The 12,264-nt window shown below is 42.7% G+C and overlaps 1 protein-coding gene across 3 annotated transcripts in view; it reads left to right on the top strand.

Moving 5' to 3' along the window:
- Positions 1-233: 233 nt before the first annotated feature.
- The window catches only part of CRIM1 (cysteine rich transmembrane BMP regulator 1), a 177,236-nt gene continuing 165,205 nt past the window's right edge, over positions 234-12,264 (top strand). For all 3 annotated transcript variants that reach the window (XM_063391002.1, XM_063391003.1, XM_063391004.1), the window contains exon 1: positions 234-722. In XM_063391002.1, coding sequence (XP_063247072.1) covers positions 371-722 — 352 coding nt within the window. In that variant the 5' untranslated portion in view covers positions 234-370. The remainder of the gene's footprint in view (positions 723-12,264) is intronic.

Consider the following 12,264-nt stretch of genomic DNA (forward strand, 5'->3'; position numbering starts at 1 on the left):
GGGCGCACTTGGAGCGGGGCGAGAGTGAGGCAGGAGGCGAGTCGGGACTCGGGACGCGAGGGGGACAGAGCCAGCAGCCGCCGCCGCAGCCGCGCTCGCAGCCGCTCGCACGCACCGCGCCGCGGAACCGGGAGCCGGCGGGCGAGGGACGGAGGCACTGAGGGACGCCGCTTCCCGGAGGGGGCAGCGGGCGGAGCCGCCACCCGGAGGAGAAGTTTGGCTGAAGCCGCCGCCGCCGAGAGAGGAAACTTTCCTCGGGGGGCCGGAGGCGGGGGCGGCGGGAAGGAGCCGCGGCACTCTCGGGTCCGCCGCCCGGCGAGGGGGCTTCCGAGAGGCTCCCCCCGGCCCAGGCCGGGCTGCGGCGGCTGGGATGTACCTGGCAGCGGTCTCGGCGGGGAGGAGACGCCCGGGCGGAGACGGCGGCTGGCACCTGGCGGCCGCGGGGTGGCTGTTCCTGCTGGCCCTGCTGCTGGGCGAGTCGGGGACGCGTGCTCTCGTCTGCCTACCCTGCGACGAATCCAAATGCGAAGAACCCAAGAGCTGCCCCGGGAGCATCGTGCTGGGGATCTGCGGCTGCTGTTTCATGTGCGCCCGGCAGCGGAACGAGAGCTGCGGGGGCGTCTATGGGCTGCACGGAGCTTGCGACCGGGGCTTGCGCTGTGTCATCCGACCGCCGCTCAACGGAGACTCCATCACCGAGTACGAAGTGGGCGTCTGCGAAGGTGAGAGGTGGCGGGACGCCATCCATCCCTCCATCCATCCCCCGGGGTGGGGGGACCCGATGGGCGGCGGGAAAGGAAGCAGGGCGCACCTAAGACGTCTTGGGCGCCGGTGCGCCCTCCTTCCCTTCCAGCCCGCCCGCCTGTCCCGTCTGCGAGCGTGGCTTCTAACCTTCCCTGCTTTAAACCCCCTACAAACTCCTACGTAGAAGTTTTGCCCTTAATTTTCTGACCCTAAACTTTAGGGTTCTACCAATTCTCCGTAGCGTGTCACTGGGTTGCTAATAGCTTGTATCAGCTACTGATGCCCAACTAAAATTCCTTGATAAAGGACTCGGGAAGAGTTTGGCAGATGGAGATCGGCGGAGGTCAGTCGTGCACACATGATGCCCATTCCGGATTCCCTCCTGTGTAAAGAAACAACAAAGACTCATCATTTGTTATAAAGTTTTCTTTCCTGTTCCTGTCACTTAATATCTCTCTGCCTGTCCTGCTCGGCATATAATGATAAGGGGTGTCTTTTTCCCTGCTGAAACATCAAGAGCGGGGGGGAAATACCCACGGCAGAACTCCTCTCAGAGTCACTTCAGCTTCCTGCCGTCTTGTGAGGTGATGAATTGGTATGAAATTCAAAAATACTTTGCCCCCCCCTTTGGTTTTTATCTGTCAGAATTCCCAAGATTAATTTTTTATGTGTTATAAATTATTGAAAGGTCAGAGACAAATTTTTAGTCCCTCTTTCTCTTGTACTTCCAATTGCCTTTTCCCCCAAGTTGAGGGAAAACATGGCGCTGTAAAGAGATTGCAAATAAGCAGTAGTTTGGGATGTGTATAAATGTATATGCGATTCGGAGCGGGAGCTTCGACAATTCTGGAAAAGGAGACGGCGCGGTCTCCTCTCGGCGGGTAGAGGGCAGTAGAAAGTCCAGAGCGCTGGCGAGGCAGCATCTGTCCAAAAAACTTGCATTTAAAATGATGCACTATTTTAAGAAAGCTAAACCCGGTCGTTTTTAGTGGGCAGCTGACCTTTGTCCTGGCTCTCGCTCATTATTAGTTTAAAACTCCATTTGCCTCCATAACAAATAAATTGCAAACCACAGCAGAGCACGCAGTGTGTCCCCGCCTGTGCTACAGGCAATGCTGTCAGCCTCGGGAGCTGATGCTTGGGTGGAATGAGCTCTAGATTAAAAGCTGGACTGTTAAACATTTTACAATGGCTCTAAACTATTTTGAAGACCTTGGTTGAGACTATGTTGCTGAATATGTACATTTCCGTAGTCTCTTATTTTTAATATGTATTGGAAAACCTTTTGTAAATAGAAACGTGCAAGCAAAGGTACTTGGAAAACTTACCTGGTTTTGCAGGAGTTTCTCTTGTCGTCAGTTTCTGAGTAAAAGCTGGGCCGTCTCACTAGTTAAAGGAACCAAAAGCCTACAGTCATTAAAGGACTTAATGTTCCAATTCCCTTACTGTATCACAGTATGGACATCTCTGGCAGTTTAGGAGTATTTCATTCCTTTGAAGTGATGCAATCTGTACATTGCTGTAGTTCAGCTCGAAACACGTCCCATCTACTGTTGAAAATAGTATGAAGCATTTGTTGGCAAGATTGTGTTTCAATTAGTGTTGTGGTTAGAAACTAGTTCCAGCTGTCCCTATAGCAATAGTCCTAGGGGATGGAGATAATGATCTATTAACTATAACTAAGGGAGATATGTTAAAAAAAGGACATTAAAGAGGAAAATTATCTGTTTAATTTTCATTCTCATAAATGAAAAGGAACCGAGCTGAGCTGTCAGCCTAATAAATAGCCCTGCAATAGTCCTATCAGTGAATTGTCAGGAAAGTGCCACATTCTAAGGAGCAGAGGTAATATGTTGTTCTTCCTGGTGCATGTTTTGCACATGAGGTGGCAGCAGGGATGAAAGGGTACTGATTGTACTGCCTCTGATTGTGAATATGAGGTTGAATAGCTCTGGGTTTTTTTGATTGTGGTGACCTAAACAGTTGTTCAGTTTACAGGCACACATGCAACAGGCTATGCTGGTGATGCCTGATGTGAGTAGCATTAAGCCATGCCTTTATCCATTAACAGAGTAAAGGCTGCACTTTTTTTCGTGTCTTGCAAGACAAGAATGCAAACCCTTTCCTTCCCCAGTCCAGTGAGGAGGAAGTGGAAGTGTCTTAGAGATCTCTGTGAACAGAAATTCATGTTTTTACTCTCCTTCCTGTCTCTAGTCTTTTCTTTCATTGCAATTTTTTACACTGAAATGACCCCTACTGGCTACAGTTATAAGCATGGTGTTTTGTATCATTTTTGAAGCTTCATCCCTGTCTTATTTCAGACTATCAGCACATGCTAGGCTACAGAAGGCTTTGAGAGCTAGAATAGCAACAGGTAGAAATGCTTGTCTGCTAGCTTGTTTTTAGCATTTAACACACTTGACATAAATGGATTCCCTAACACCTGACAGAGGAGTCTCTGTGGCATCTGTTGCTGGCAGCTTCTCTTTCTGAAATTACAAACAGACTATTCTTTGTTAAAGCACTGTTTATTAATGAAATCTGTTGCTGATCCTGAGGGGTTTTTTTCCTTTTTCATTCTAAAAGCTTAAGAAAGTTCTCATTCATCTCACCACCTTAACTATTCACATCTCTAAGCAGTTCTACTATTCTGTGTTGTTATGGTGAAATGAGTAAATGCCTTTCCTGAATGCAGTTGTATTCTTAATAATTCTGAGGTCCTAGTGCTGGTAACTTCACCACCTAAAGAGCATTCTTGAGAGATTTTGCACACCTCCAGCCTCTGTTGACTCTACAACATTCTTTACAGGGATTTGCTGGATTGGTTCTATGAGGTGTTGAGAATCTACACCCCCTTCCAAAGACTCTTAAGGTTGAGAAATTTTGAATGCAAAGCAGGAACTGCCCTTACTCTCTACCTTTAAAGATAGTCCTAGAGCCGCCACTGAATTAGACTGAAGTTCTCCAGAAACACCTTAGCTTTGGCTTCTGCAGCAGTGCAGCTGGGCAGGGCTCTGGTTTTCCAGAGGATCAGAGAGCCTTGAAAAAGCTCTGCCTAAGAAGTTAGGTTACTCTGTGAAGGCATTTCTTGAGATGACTATTTTTTGTCTGTTTCCATGCTTCTCCAGTTTCTGGTGCTATTAGGTGAAGAAGCCTAGATTGCTTTGCTAAACTCTTCAAAGTCTTGACAGTAGCAAATAACATAACACCGAAAATGACTGGAAATTATTTTAACTATAACAGAAATGTAAGTTTTTGTGATATATTTGAAATGCATAGTTAACAAAACTGCTGGTCTGAAGGTGTTCTTGGTTTCTCTTTAGAATATACTTCCATATGAATTAACCTCTAGATAGACATTGAAAGAAGGTATCTCTGTGCCACTACCTTACCAATAATATCTATTACTTTATTTGGTTTTGGTTTGTTGTCTGTTTTAGTGGGGTTTGGGTGTGCTTTTGCTTTTGTTAGTTGGGTCTTGTTTTTTGATGGGGGTGTACAGTTATTGTTGTGTTCTTTTTTCTTACTGTAGGTAATTTAAGGCTTGCCTTGAATACTCAAGGCTTGTCTGCCTAGTAATAACTTCTGAACTCAAGTTCCCTTGGGACCAGGAGAAGGTTGCTGTAGCAGATTTTAGGCAATTATTGGGAAGTTTGTGTGTTAATCTCCTAGCGTGATGGCAGAAGCTTTCCTTACTGTGGCTAGTCCTAGTCTTATTTACTGAACTGCATCTTTTTGGGGAGTCTGAAGCATTACAGTCTGTTTCACTCCTTGTTGGGGCAAGCTGGGAGAGCTTGGATGTGTTGATTGTCCTCTTCCCAGCCATAAGTCTGCCTAGTTTTCCTCCCTGAGAAATATATAAGTGTATGATATGTAACTGAAGCTTAGTGAAACTGAAGCTGATGAGATAATTTAAACCTTGAAAGCCTAGCTATTTTTTTTCAAAATTTGGAAGAGAAAAGCTGAGCTTGTTTTTTTTTTTTTTTGTTCAGGTGTTGGTTTACATGTGTGCTAGTGGAGTTCTTCCCTGCTTTACTGAAGGAAGAACAACCTGCCTGCAGACTTGATAGTAGTTTTATCACAAGTAACTTTGGTAGCTAGTACCCTGTGGATAACCTTGTTGTTTTCCGTCCTGTGCTCTCTAATGGGTCAATGGACATGAAGCCTTCAACTTGGTGCTCTGTCTTCAGACAGACTGCTGTACTGCATGCTTGGCTTCTTGCCTGTGATGCACTCCAGACCCCTAAAGATCAGGCAGTATTTTGCTTTGAGTACAAGTTACTGAAGTTCAAGTGACCTGGGAGTTGCATGTGGGTAACCCAGTTGTTTACAGCAGTTCAGACTGGAACAGTGCTGCCCAGATTTCTTAACGTTTTGTTTGGTTGGGTTTTTTTTCTTTCATGTGTAGTGAATGGCTGGGCAAATGTCCAAGTGGTTCTGATGTCCGTCAGTGCAAGTGCAGCTGTTACCTCAGTAACATCAGGTGTTGGAACTGATGATCTAGTTGGGGACTTCACCAATATTAAGTGGTGTACCAATAGCTGTTGGTGTGAAGACAAAGTACTTTGTTCAACAGCTGTCAGCAATCCAGACTATCAGGGTGATAAACAGAAAAAATATTTATGTTGTCAATATAGAAAACGATCAGAAGAATTACTTAAGTTGTGAAACTGGAATGAGAAGTAGTTCTTTGAATGTTCAGCTTCTGATATGCTAGTCTTGATCAAATTTAACAGTCCACTTCCCCTACTCCTCCTTCGTGCCGCCCCCCAAAAACACTTAATAGGAGAATGCTGACTTCTTACACACAGACTGGAAAATTTATAAGCTATTTCTATTCTGTATTCCATCAATGCTGAAATCTCAACATCAGTAAGAATATGTAACTCTGAGTGTGGCATGGAATTTGAATTGGATCAGGTGCTTATTTGACTTGGAAATGGTTTCCTCTCTGTTTCTGTGCATCGTGTTTCAATTTTAGAAATGACTTGGTTCCAGTATTTCAGCAAAAATTAAGTGGAAAAGTCTAACAGATATGATGCAGGAATTAGTAGGATTTTGCTGTTGTGGGTCAGTACAGTTAGTTTAAAACAAGAAATCTCACTGTGGATAGGCTGGATTACTAAGTTTTTAAACTTTTGTAAGAGGAATATTGTCTTTTTATTTATTTTTAGTTTTTAAAACTTTATATAAGCATCCTCTACTTATGTGATTTTTTCCACACAGAAAGTGATTATTTCACCAGGTTCCCCAAAATCATGGTGCTTATTATTTTTCCTTTTTTAATTTGTTTAAACTACCTTCAAACTTGCTCCAGGCATCTTTGCTGGTTTAAGCACCCTCTAGCTAATTCAAGGATTCTTGCATAATTTAACTTCTTGCCTGGTACTTAGTCAACCAAAATGTTATTTCACTGACAGGCATATTATGTAATAATTAACCCATTAATATGGTTCAAAAATGCTGTCCTCTTCCCCTCCTTGTGCTGTGCCCCTCTTAAGGATTCTTCATCTCAATAAGTAAAGTTTATAGGATCTTGCAGACAGAACCAAATGTTCTCTGTTTTAGTGGATTAAATACTTTGTAGAGGTGACCTATTAAGTATCTCTTGTGACTTATAAACTGCTTTTCATTTGAGAATGCATTTAATCCACAGGGAATGTAAACTTGGAAATCATGAACTCAGGAGTTTGCCTGAGACTTTGAGCCACACAGGTTCAGTCTGACAGTGCTGGAATTTGGAAAATGACTGATACTGACACAGAAAGCTCCTGTATATGGAGAAACCTACCAACATAAACTAAGATGGAAAGATACATTTGCATAGAGACCATCTAGATTACATTCCACATCAGCATATGGATTAAAAATAGTCCCTGGGGGTGCTCTTGTCTAAACAGATTAGTTTGGCCTTGTTTTGGGGAAGTAAGCCCTTCCTAACGTTTTGAGAAGAATGGAAGCAGTTCACACCTTTACCAGAGGCAATACTCGGTCCCCAGCAGATTTCACTGGGTATACTGGGTTCTTAACTTGAAAATCTGCCAGTCATGTTAACACCACCTTGTGGGTCATGATTGTGCAAGTCTTTATTAAGACTGAATAAGAAAACAAACTGGGGAAGGAAGGGTTGTGGGCAGGAGGAAAAGCACTGACTACCTCATAGGCATGCACCAATTCCCATGTTCTTACTCATTGGCTGAACTTTAGCCTTCTATGACCACTGTTAGGCTTCAGTTGTTGGTTGGGGTTTGTTTGTTTGGATGGGCTTGGGTTTTTCTTTTTATTGGTGAAAAATGTGGCAAGTCTAATGTTTCTGAATCCAAAAGAGCCCATTTTGTTGGGTCATTTATCCTTGAAATGAATTAAAGTTCAGTGTTTTGCTGCAGGCTGTGTTGTACTCTCCTCAAGATTTTTCCAGAAAGGCTGGATGTACATGTGGAGGTATTTCTTCCCCTCACTGATGGGTTGTTGATAAAAAGCTGGGGTCATATTGATAATAGTGTTACGTGCACTGATGTAACCTGTGCTGCTTTCACAATAGAAGTTATGAACTTGATGTCTATCTCTAAGTTAGGTTTTAGGAAAAGAAAAGAAACCTTGAGTGTAATTCTAAATCCAAGCTTGAGTTTTTCCTGTAGTCCTCTGTGACTAAGAGATGGGGTGCAATTCCTCTGAAATACATTGTAATTATGGTGTTCAGTGGTGCTGCATTAATGACTGGGGGGGAAAGTGGCAAAATATTTAGGATATCAGATTTCTTACAATAATGTGGACTGTTCTTGGTATAGGTTGATTCACTCATGGCCCTCTTACAGAATTTGTCTTTGACAGAACTTTTCCTACTCCTGTCAGCTTTGCCTCTGCCTAGCAGCTCCAGCAAGCTGCCAGCCAACTCCTTGTTTGCAGTGAAGCTGCTGTGTGCTGCTGTACTTCTGAAGCTTGTGGGTGCAGAGTGCAGCTTGGGGGGGAAAAAAAGGAAATTGGAATTTTAGACTGCTTTGGAAAATGGTTATGAAGCTTTGGCCCTTTTCTGAGGCTTTAGCAATTATTTTTGTGAAGAGTTTTCTAGAGCTAGAAGAAAAAATTGCTATGACAGCTGAAACACTGCTGTCCATGCTCGTTCTAATCAGGGGAGTACTGGCAGAGGCTTTTTCTGACCAGTTAAATCCTGAGACAGTGCAGTATTTTCAGTCAGCTATTTACCAATAAGACATGTTTCTGGTCATGGGATTAAAATAATTTGCTCATGAGTCTTTTTTCAGGTGTGTAAATGTGTAGGGGTCAGACTTGAAAACTCATGAGTTATTATTTCTGACCATCTTTTGGAAGAAGGCTTTTGGAAGTACTATTTACTTTTGCTGTGGGGAGCCCTAAGATGAAAGTCATAAAAAGCCAGAAGACGAAACTCTCCTCCCCATCCCTCCCTCCCTCCATTCCACCCCCCCCCCCCAAAAAGGGGTGGGGGGCTGTACCTGGAGAAGTAAAATATTCCAGACAGTGTGGGGAAAAGAAAACTTCTAAACTTGCAGTAGTTGTCCATGTCACATGCTTCACTTAATGTTTCCTTGCCTTCTACAAGACTACTGTAGAGTTTCTAGAGATAATTCACTGGAAAGCTGGTCTGTTTAAATACTTTTTGCATTCCTTAGTATGGAATAACTGTCTTCAGACACATGGAGAGCTGCTGCAGTGAAAATCTTTCTCACTACATTGGGGATTTAATCACCTGAGATACATGCTAAGAAGATAAAGCAGGCAGTCAGGTTGGAGACAAGCATTACATGCTTGTGTTCCTGAGGTAGCTAAATGTTATGGTACAGTTCTGCTTTCTAGCTTTAACTAGAAATTTTCTCAGGCAGCTGCAAAATGCTTTTGTACTGCTGTACATTCCACATGAAGATTTGATCTTGGAAAATGGATCATTCCGAAATGTGGAAAAAAAATGCTTTCTCACAAAACTCTTAGCTGTGTGTCTTACCATAAAAGTTTCTGCTGTCTCTAGTCCTTGATTCATGACTTCAGTGGAGGAATAAGTTGCAAGAGGGGAAAGGATTGAAGCCAGTGTATGAGCTCAATCTCACTTCAAGGCTAGTCTTTCCTTCTGCTGCTTTTCAAGGTCTGGGGCTGGGTTTCAAACATTCTTTAGTGGTAATTAGTCATTTCTATTGTTTAGCTCCTCCAAAACATGAATTTCCTTTCCATCATTCTTTTTTCCTGTTCAAAGAGAAGCGAGACTCTACTGCCAAGAAGCATTTCCTTTTTTTATCTTAGCAAGTTAGACTCCTTTCAGAGTCTCATACCATCCTAATGAATACCACTGATTTGAAAATGCTGTTGTGTGTATTAGTGTGCTGGAGTGGTGGGGCTCAGACCTTGGGTCTAGTTTTGTGGAGGAGTTTCTGAAATGTTCCCCCCTCTGCCTCACAGTTCCCAGAGGTCAGTACCAGTCTCAATACGGATTGCTTCTCTGTTGTCTTCAAATGTATATTTAAAAGGATGCAAGAGTCTGTAAGGTGTGACTTGGACAGTTTCACTTTCAGGTCACCAATGTCTTTTACGGTGTCTTTGCTTTTCTCAGCATCCTAAGAGCTGCCTGGGATGCTTTAAAAAAAAGGGGGGGAAGTAGCAGAGTGATATGCTGCTGTTAAATGTAAATTATGGGAGTTGACTCAATCCACTCCAGTTAAATTACAGTTCAAAGGGTAGGGTGGTAAACAGAAGATTATTGTGGGCAAAATACTTGTGTGTTTGTTTTCAACAGTGCATTTATTTCAGTGTGTTTCTTGCTGTTTTGAGGTGATGTGTTATCTAAACTGTGAAGCATTGGTATAGCATTCTCCAAACAGTAGCTGATATTCATTAGATGTCCAGAAAGAAAGACAAGGGTTAGGGCACAAAAGAGAAGTTTCTGTGGCAGGCAGGAGAAACTGAGAACTTGAAGAAAAGGAAAGAAAAAGTTTAAGCAATGAAAAGCAGTCTCTATGAAGGTCTTTCCTGGTTCTTTTAGCTTGCACCAGTTTTGACATGATCCTTTGCCAATGGGGAATAATAAATAATAAATGTAACTATAGTGAGGTTATGTGTGCCTTGAAAGTTAGACTTAAAGTTAGTTTCTCAGTAGCATGCTTTTCTAAAAACACAGGCAGCTCTTCAGGCAAAGAAGATGAATGCTTCAGTCGTGACCATCATGCCTTGCATGATGCTGGTATGTAGGATTTAGTATGGAAGAAGTGATGGAATGCTGCTTACCAGAGACATATTTCTCAGACTATTTCCCAGACTAGACCTGTTTAAGGACCTCTTGTTCAACTTGTTAATGCCTTAATCCTCTTCCCTACTTTAGATGCATGCTATGACAGGACTTGGGAATTCAGCAGCCCAGAGCAGTATGTGAATTTTTAGCAAGCAGAAACATTTGCTTTGCAGAAAGGAAGTGATTAAATGAATGACAGAAGAGAAAAGGAAAAAAGTTTGGAATTAATGTGAAGTCTCCCTTCCTGTGGCTTCCTTTTGGTATGAAAGCACAGTTAGAAGAATTAAAAAGGTATTATATCCGAGACTTAACTTTGATCTGAATAAATGCAGAACTACTTTATTATCTGGAACTTGCCTGAATGAGTTGGAGAGAGTGGGGAACTGCATGTAGATAGAAATTATTTGAAAGAGAAATGACTTTGAAGCTGTAGTTATGAGCCTGCTGGGAGCATTTGAACTGCTGTGAGGCTTGTGTGTAAAAGGTACTTAAGTGACCGTATAACAAGGCTCCGGTGACAACTGAGGATGACTAAAAAGTGCAGCCCTTTGATTTTTTTGCCCTTAGCTGATCATGCCAGCACAATGAGGTGGTGAAAATCAGAGCTAAAGAAAGATCAGTTTGGATGAAAGCTAGTAGTTTACTTGGGCTTCTTTTCAGCTGCATTGCTTCTAAAAACTCTAGAGTGTTAAGTACATACTTGATTTTTGTATTTTTAGATGTCCTGGAAATAGCTAGGGAATAGGATGTGCATACCAAGGTTTGAGGCATAGATTCCTATATTTGGGGTTTTCTGGCCCTGCTTGCAGAGAAATAAAGCTTTCACAAGTTAATGCATTTCAGTTTCTTTGTTCACATCATTCAGATTTGAGTGGTAGGCATAAAAAACCCAGTCTTCTGAAAAGGAAGCCTTAGAGCATGCAGGAAAATGTATACAGCCTGGAATAGTTCTTGAACTGTCCCAGGTCCCAAACCACTGGTATGTATAAGTTTATTTTTTGAATACTCCCCAGGACATGATGATCTTTGTGAGTAACAGAGGCTAGGTTATAAGTTTTGTACAAGATATCATTCCATTGTCAGTTGAAATATTGCTGATCTCTAAAGGTGCAAGAGGCTGTACTGGACCACTGTTTATCTGCATCAAGGAGAGCACTAGAAGGCTTTGTATCAAGTATCCAAAACTTGGAATTGAAGTGATATGCTGGATTCATCCCTTTAGCTCATGTGAATACTTTCATGAATTCCAAAGAATTTTGTTCTGCCTGTATTGACATGACTTCTGAGAATTTATTCAAAGTGGTAAACAATTATTCATCTAACAGGACCTTGAAATTCTGTTCATAAGAGTACTGTTCATAAAATCAGCTAGGAAAAGGAGTCAGTCTTTAGTCTGCAGGAAAAATCATGATAGACTTGGCACCGCTTCACAGAACGAAAATAAGCTCTTGCTACATGTTTGTTACTTCATTGATGGAAATCTTGTTTCTAAATAAACTTGTGTGAAAAGCAGGCTAGTAGAAGATGTGCAGGCTAAAACTGTATTTGCATTCTTCCTGTCTGAATGTAACTTTTTTGTATTCACACAGAGTAATGAAAAATAGACATCTTGTTTGAAGATTCCACGTGTTAGAAGTATACTCTGAACAAGTATTACAAAGGGATTTCTCTTCTCATTGGGACTTTAATGGCTACTGAGCTAATTTTTGAGCTGTGTGGCAGTGAAGATTCAGGTGCACCTACTTTTGGGCCATGTGCTTCCTGTGTACCTCCTTTTCTGGAAACTTAGGAGAGCTAGCAGATGTGGTACGAAGCCCTAAGCTGTCCTGGAAATCAGTGTGTGTAGTGGCACACTGTAACCAGTGTGTGTAGTGGCACACTGTAACCAGTGTGTGTAGTGGCACACTGTGACCAGTGTGTGTAGTGGCACACTGTGACCAGTGTGTGTAGTGGCACACTGTGACCAGTGTGTGTAGTGGCACACTGTGATCAGTGTGTGTAGTGGCACACTGTGATCAGTGTGTGTAGTGGCACACTGTGATCAGTGTGTGTAGTGGCACACTGTGATCAGTGTGTGTAGTGGCACACTGTAACCGGTGTGTGTAGTGGCACACTGTGATCAGTGTGTGTAGTGGCACACTGTAACCGGTGTGTGTAGTGGCACACTGTAACCGGTGTGTGTAGTGGCACACTGTAACCGGTGTGTGTAGTGGCACACTGTAACCGGTGTGTGTAGTGGCACACTGTAACCGGTGTGTGTAGTGGCA

Source organism: Prinia subflava, chromosome 2, assembly GCF_021018805.1.
Source record: "Prinia subflava isolate CZ2003 ecotype Zambia chromosome 2, Cam_Psub_1.2, whole genome shotgun sequence".
NCBI classification, from domain to species: domain Eukaryota; kingdom Metazoa; phylum Chordata; class Aves; order Passeriformes; family Cisticolidae; genus Prinia; species Prinia subflava.